This window comes from Convolutriloba macropyga, chromosome 4 (assembly GCF_964194025.1).
Source record: "Convolutriloba macropyga chromosome 4, txConMacr16.3, whole genome shotgun sequence".
Lineage (NCBI taxonomy): Eukaryota > Metazoa > Xenacoelomorpha > Acoela > Convolutidae > Convolutriloba > Convolutriloba macropyga.
This window is the reverse complement of record NC_134471.1, coordinates 60428797-60436468: the sequence shown is the minus strand read 5'-3', so window position 1 is coordinate 60436468 and position 7672 is coordinate 60428797. Positions and strand designations below refer to the sequence as shown.

General features: G+C 43.9%; 1 protein-coding gene across 1 annotated transcript in view; it reads right to left on the bottom strand.

The window, feature by feature from the left end:
* LOC142338120 (uncharacterized) overlaps positions 1–7285 on the bottom strand; it is a 27626-nt gene extending 20341 nt beyond the window's left edge. The window contains exons 1-2 of the mRNA XM_075387754.1: positions 7212–7285; positions 6665–6836 (exon numbers count right to left, since the gene is read on the bottom strand). Of these exons, the coding sequence (XP_075243869.1) occupies positions 6665–6836; positions 7212–7285 (246 nt within the window). The remainder of the gene's footprint in view (positions 1–6664; positions 6837–7211) is intronic.
* Positions 7286–7672: the final 387 nt, after the last annotated feature.

Sequence of the window (7672 nt, the reverse complement as noted above, 5' to 3'; positions counted from 1 at the left end):
ACAGGTGTTGCGGCTGCTCAAGAATCTCAGCGGAACCGATATATCACAGCCTGGTTCTCGAGTTTTACGCCGGCCTGGTTCTTCACTGGGTTCGATTGACTAACGATCTCACAGAAATAATTAGTCGCTCGGACGTATTAAAGGACTGTAACCTTTAATTTTTTGTGATTGAAGTTAAGAAAATCCTTGGTGATAATCTATATCCAATCTCGTGCTGAAGTTTGTAAGGCTTCAGCCCAAAGCTAGTACTGTTGCTAACTTCTTGTTAACAAAGCTCAACTAACTTATAACGCTCGAGATCTTAAGATCTAGCAAAACTTAGCGCAAAAGACTAAAGTTGATGAAGAATCAAATTATAGTCAATCTGAGAGCCAACTGCTCCTTATGACAGTTTCTAATGGTTCTAAATACAATACGGTTTCACTAATCAAACAATTGGGTTAAAGTAAATAATCAAATATTTATCATTTATAACATCATCATAACTTGTTTCTGATTGGTTAATCAAGAAAATGATTTATGTCATTGTTTACATAGTAAATGTCAAATTACTGCAATATTTACTTTTGTTATAACGGATGGTTATTACGTGGCTCTAAATGCCTCAAATGTACGGTATTTGACCTTTAATGATCATCTAAAGTATCATAAAATAAACAACTTAAGAAATTTAACAATAAATAACAAAATATCGAAAAATGCCAATTTTGCACCATTTAAGTGCTAATAGCCACCTTTGTGGGTATGATGCAATAATGTTCGTTGGGTCCATGAATAGCTTAGAGGTAACCCTAACCGTCTGCCATAACCTCGGGTTGCTCGGGTTTTGCCTTCCCAAAATCGGGGGGGGGGGGTGTACAGATTTTCGGTCCCAACTTGTAAAATTTTTCATTTTTGACCATTTTTGAGTTTTGACAAATTCTAAGTTTTTTCAGTTTCAAAAGTTATTTCTTGCTGTCTGATGGCTTTTCTAGCTGATTTGAAGTGGCGCCAACATCGCCGGCCCTGTTTTCGATCTCGGAAACACCATCGTAGAATACTGGCGCTAACTTCACGACTGGCCGGTTTAGCTCTCCATGTGCCATTTTGACTCTCGCTGATCTCACAACTCCGTCGTTGCCAGTGAAAATCTCAATGATTCGTCCAAGTTTGTATTCACAGCGTTTCACAGAGTCATCTACTAGCCACACTAACTCGCCTTCTTTCAGGTTTCGCACATGTTCTTTTGACCACTTCGACCTCTGGTTCCATTGTGGAAGATATTCGCGAGTCCATCTTTTCCAGATCATGTCGGCATATGCTTGAGCCGTTTTGAATGATCTTCTCAGGTCGTGGTAGCGCTCACTGGATGGCATGAATGGTGCACTCGCGTTCTCTCGTCCTAGCAAGAAATGATTAGGTGTGAGTGCTGTCAAATCTTCAGGGTCGTCACTTACTGCTGTCAGGGGTCTTGCGTTGAGAGTCTGCTCCACAAGACACATTGTTGTGCTGAATACCTCGTCGGTGAGGCTTCTGTTGTCCAAGATTGCAATCATGACCTTCTTGCAACTTCGAACTAGTCTTTCCCAGATTCCACCAAAGTGAGGAGCTCCGGGGGGGTTGAATTTCCAAACAATCTTTTTCTGTGCTAAGTCACTCTCAATCTTAGCTTTATCCCACTCGTTCATGAATGCTTTCAGCTCATTCGCTGCTCCCACAAAGTTTGTTCCGTTGTCACTGATGATGGTATTCGGGTAGCCACGTCTTGCAATGAATCTTGTCACCGCAGCTAGACATGACTCGGTGTCCAATGACTGAGCAACTTCGATGTGTACTGCTCTCGTTGTCAGGCAAATGAAGAGGCAGCACCATCTCTTCAAGGTACGTCGTAGGAACTTGACTTCAAAGGGTCCGAAGTAGTCAACTCCGGTATGGGTGAATGGGAACACATGTTCATCAAGTCGTTCTCGTGGTAGATCCGCCATCGGTGGGTGAATTGGATTGGCGTTTCTGTGTCTGCATTTGATGCATCTTGACTTGATTTTTCTTAATGCATTTCTCAGCCCGATGATCCAGTATTCTTGTTGGAGCATGTTTCTCACATATTCTGTGCCCTCATGTAGGTTGTCTCGATGTGCTTTCTCCAACAGAAGTTGTACAACTGGATGTTTTGCTGTTAACAATATTGGGTGTTTTGCATTGTAATCAAGGTTTGAATGCTTCAGTCGGCCTTTCACTCTGATTGTTCCATCTTCCTCTATGAAGGGTGACAATTTGACAATGTTTAATGTTTTGGAGATTTCTTTGCTGTTTGCTATAGACTTCGAAACATTCGGAAAGCTCTCGTTTTGAACAAATCGAAACAGTATTTGCTCTGCTTGATGAATTTCGTCTGCTTTGAGGGGACCCTTCTGTTTCGTCCTGAACCTCATGCAGTAGGCAATGAAATTTCTAATTCGATTGAATGAACTGTATCGTCTCCAGTCAAATAGTTGTTCTAGTTTTGTTTCTGTTGCTACAGTACTCGTAACTTGCTCAGGTTCGAGTTCGTTCACTTGGCACCACGGCTTTGGCCACTTTTCTTCATCTGCCTGGAGCCATGCCGGCCCGTTTAGCCATACGGACTCCTTGAGGCCTTCGATGGACATTCCTCGGGTTCCGATGTCGGCAGGGTTTTCAACACCTTTGACGTGTCTCCATTGATCCATCGATGAGTTTTCCAGTATTTCAGCTGCTCTGTTTGCAACGAATACTTGTTGTTTCTTGTGCGCTGCCTGTAACCACTGTAGCACTGTTGATGAGTCGGTCCAATGATAGATTTTGTCAATTTTGACATCATGTTCATTGAGTATCTGCTTTCTGAGACGAACTCCGTAGACTGCGGCTTGAAGTTCTAATTTCGGTACCGTCATATGTCTGATGGGTGCCACACGGCATTTCCCTATTACATATGTCAGTTTTAGCGTTGCTTCATCTTGCAGATATGCCACAATGCACATTGCTTCCTCTGATGCATCTGTAAAGATGTGAAGTCTCAGGTTTGTGCAACCATTTTCAAAATAAAGTCGATTTATCGACATCGTCCTTATTTCTCTCAACTCAGAGCACCAATCACTGAACAGTTTTGAGTGTTCTGCTGACAACTCTTTGTCCCATGCTTGTCCCATTGCTGCCCAAATGCTTTTGAGTAGAAATCGCATTCGTATAGTAAAGGGTGAACATATCCCAAGTGGGTCGAACACTGCTGAGACAAAGGATAGGACAATTCTCTGAGTTATTTTTGCTGGAACTTCTTGCTCAGTTCCACGACAGACTATGAGACTATCTGTGTCCACATTCCAGTTGAGTCCTAGGATTGAAGACGATTGTGGTTCTGCTTCGAAAGTTTTCACAACTTTCGTTGATCTGTCTGTCTCTGGAATGTGTGACTTGACTTCTTCGTCACTTGCTATCCATTTCGTCAACTTGAATCCACCTTTGATGAGGATGTCTCTGACTTTCTGGTAGATTTCGATTGCTTCTTGAGGGGTTCTGACTGACTTTAGGAAGTCGTCCATATAGAAGTTTCGCTGGACAGCTCTGACAAGATTTTCGTCGTTGACTGCATTATCTTTCGCCACTTGGTGCAAGGCGTAATTTGCACAAGTCGGCGAGCTTTTCGCCCCAAAAACGTGTCGTGTGTACTCGTAGACTTCTATTCTCAGCTCTGGATCTTCTCTCCAGAGGAATCGTAAACATCGGCTGTCATCTTTTGGGACAGCTACTTGAAGAAACATCGCTTCTATGTCGGCTGATAAGGCTATTTGGTGTTCTCGGAAGCGAAATATAATTCCGATCAAACTCTGCAGCAGGTCTGGCCCAGGTAGAAGTTTGTCGTTTAGGGCTACACCTTGATACTTTGCTGCTGCGTTGCACACTCTTCTGACTTTTTCGGGCTTGTGCGGGTTTATGACGGGATGATGTGGTAAATACCATTGCAGTTTATCTTTGGTTTCATTCAGTTCAGCTTGATCTACTTTCCAGCGTTGACATCTGTGTCGATGGTTTCTTGGTAGCGCTTCTGTAGCGCCTCGTCTTTCTGCAGGCGTCGTTCTAAGGACTTGAGTTGCCCCATTGCAGAGTAGAAGTTGTTTGGTAACTTCACTTCGTCCTCTCGCCACAGAAGTCCAACTTCGTATCTTTCACCGTTGAAACGGGTTGTTTGTTCCAACGTCTTGATTGCTCGTTTTTCTTTTTTCGAATGTCCAGTGACATCGCAGTTTGAAGCGTAGGACTCGATATCCCACCACTTACTCAACTGGTTCGCTAATTTATCGTCTGCAATTGATGTTGCTGTGGTCGCAAGAGTTGCTGCTTGCTTCGCTGGTAGGGGTCCACTTAAAGCCCAACCAATCTTTGATTTCACTGCCCATGGTGCAGCTTTGTCTTCTGACTTCTTGAATTCAAAAGGGTGATGAATGTCGTAGCAATCTTGTCCAAGAATCACTTGAACGTCGTTTAGATTGTAGCTCTGATCTGGCAAATTCCTCAGATGTGGGTAACGGTCTTTCAATTCTTGCAGCTCCACAATCTGGTCCCCCAATTTCAGTTTTTCGTGTACGTAGAACTGCACTGTCGTCAATGGTTGAGACTTCTCATGTGCTGAAACAGCTATCGGCACTATTTCAGTCTTTACATCCTGTGATCCATGGATCCCTGCTACTGATAGAGATGCTTTTCGGCCTTGGAGTTGGAGTTTTGACACCACTGATTTGTCCACAAATGAAATTGAGGATCCCGAATCAGACATCGCTAGTACATTTAGACTTAAGTCTCTGCTTGTCAGCTTGATTCGTACCACTGGAAGTCCTCCTTGGGTGATGTTAGTTGCTACTGCTGTTGTAGCATCTGAGACATTCTTTGTAGTTTCCTGCTTCGGTAGGTCGCTGTGCAAAAGCCTGTTTTGCCGCCTTCCACAGCTGGGTACGCTGCAGGTCCTGTTTCTGCAGTCCTTTGACATGTGACCTGGTTTCAAACAATTGAAACACAGTCGGAACTTCTGAACATGCTCTCGTCGTTCATTTACTTTCAGTGATTTAAACTTTTCACACGTCCAAATAGGATGTTGCCCGTCTTTGAAGGGACATTCGAAATTCTTGGGTTTGCTTGACTCTTCAGCGTTTGAAGCAAAGGTACTCGTCTTCGGTTTATCACGGCTTTGAAATTTATTTCTGTCAAACGACGAGTTTGTCTGTGCTAACAAGTTCTCATGAATTGCAGCTTTGGAGGCAAGCCACTCCTTGAAAATAATCAGGTTACCTCTCAGTAGTCGACGATCTTGCATGTACTGTAACCACTGTTCTCTCAGTTGCGGAGAAAGTTTTCTGGTTGTTGAACTAAGCCCTGCTTCTGCTTCTAGATCTGATGTGTATCCAAGTTGAGTCAAGGGGTTCACCACATTTGTAACCACATTTGAGAATTTGACAATGCTCGTAGAATCGTCATGCCGAACTGGAGGATGAGTATATATTTTCTTGAATTGCGCGTTGACTATGAAATCTGATCTGCCGTACTTCTCACAGAGTATATCCCAAGCGTGATAGTATGATTGCGAGCTGAATCCCATTCCCGATATTGCTGCCTTTGCTTGACCCGTGAGACTGGTCTTGAGGTATTGCATCTTTTCTGTATCGCTGATTGGCTTTTGATGAACAACAACATCAAAAAGACCTGACCACTCTGGCCACTCCAGAGGATCTCCTGAAAACTCAGTCAGTTTTAGTTTTGGCAAGCCATTGGCACCACTGCTTGGTACTGGTTGGTAAATTACTTGGGGAGTGGTGTGATTCATTGTGCTCTTGATTCTGCTCTCGGCAGACCTGTTCCGAAAGTTGTTATTTGGACTCTGACTCCTGTTTCTGTCTTGAACTGCTGACGTTCGCTGCTGTTGAAACGTCGTCCTTGTCAACGGCGGTGCTGGTGGGTCCGTTACTCTAATTGGTTTACGGACTTCTGGTTTCTTGAGAATGCTCGGTTCAGTCAGTTGCGTTGAGAAAAGGCCTTCGCCCGGTTGGAACAGTGGGGTAACTTTCGGGTAGTTGCTGAAACGTTTGTCAGCTCTGTCCTTAGTGACATTCGTTGGAGGGTCGATAACAACATTTGGAGATGGGGGTCGTTGAGGGACAGACTGTTGAGCCCCTGCTTCTGCCCACCTCTCTATTCTTTCTTGATTTCGTTTTGATGCGACACTTTCTATCTCATCTGCCACTGATCCAGACGCTCGTGAGCTTCCTTTGGTGAGCTCAAGTTTCATACGTCTTTGTTCTTCTTCTTCCTCTGCTTTCCTTCTTTCGTTTTCCAGAGCTCGCTCATGCTGTCGAAAACGCAGTTCGTCTTCTTGCTGTTGCATCTTTAGACGTAACTCCTGTTCTTGTTGTTGCTGTTGTAAGCGTAACTCTTGTTCTCGTTGTTGTTGTTGTTGCTGTTGTTGTTGTAAACGTAACTCTTCTTGCTGGCGACGAAGTTCTATTTCTTCACGCTCCTGCTCTAACTCCAACTGACGCTCTCTCAGTCGTTGTTCTGTTTCTTTCTTTGCTCTCAGGTTTTCGAGCTCCATTTCTTCGATCTGTCGCCTTCTCGATGATCGCGAGTTGGCGATACTGGGTTGTTTTCTGCTTCCATGTGTAGCAGAATGCTTGGAAGGGACCTCGGCGTTCTCCTTAGCGTTTTCTATGGCTCCATTTTCTGTATCAATTACAGTTTCGTCGTTTGGGTCTTTGTCACCAGCCGATGTAGTGGACACTAAAGATGTTTGATTTCCACAATCCTTGCTGAACCTATACTGTTTCAGCAAGTCTTCATAGTGACTCCTAAGATTACTGAAATTCGCCAACCCTTGGTGACAGTGTTCGGTCTTCATCATTGGAAAAGCTTTTGCGCAAATTTCATCTAACTTTTCTTTTAACCGTTCCACCTGATCACACAGTATCTGTCTTTCGGAGTCGCTTAAATTTTCTGCTTTCAATTTCTTTTCGAGTTCTAACCTTTCGTCCTCGATTTGATCAGAATCTTCCCATAATTGGTACAATCGCAATGTGTCTTTCCGGTAGTCGACAACTACTGCGCGAAAATCTTCAATATCTTGGAGATCTGGTATTTTGTCAACTACCCATCGCAAAACCTTTCTCTTTTCTTCTAACATACGCTTGGTGTCATTATCAAAGCTTTCAAAATACTTTGGTTTTAAAAGTAACCTTTGCTGTTGTCGGTTGTCTTCCAAGTCGTCGTACGTCCTGAAGAAACATCGATAAGCACTTTCGGCTGTCATTGTTTTGTTTTGTGTTAGGTAGCCTTCTAGCTCGTTGAGGTGTCTGGAGAAGGACTTGAGTAGGTCAGCTTGCTCTTTCTCTAACGTCTTGAGTTGACCACTCGCCTTCCAATCAGCTGTCTTCCAGTGTCTGTTGGGACTTTTGCTGGCCATCGTTGCTGATTTTGTTTTGGTCCACCAGGTTGAATCGAAGATTCCTTTCTGTTCGTGTCACTGCTGTTGATGTTGTCCGGGTCGGCGGACCAAATGTTGCGGCTGCTCAAGAGTCTCAGCGGAACCCAACTTCGCGGCCTGGTTCTCGAGTTTTACGCCGGCCTGGTTCTTCACTCGGTTGCTATCGACTAACACTCGCGTAGTAACTATTAGTCGCTCAGCTGTAATAAAGGA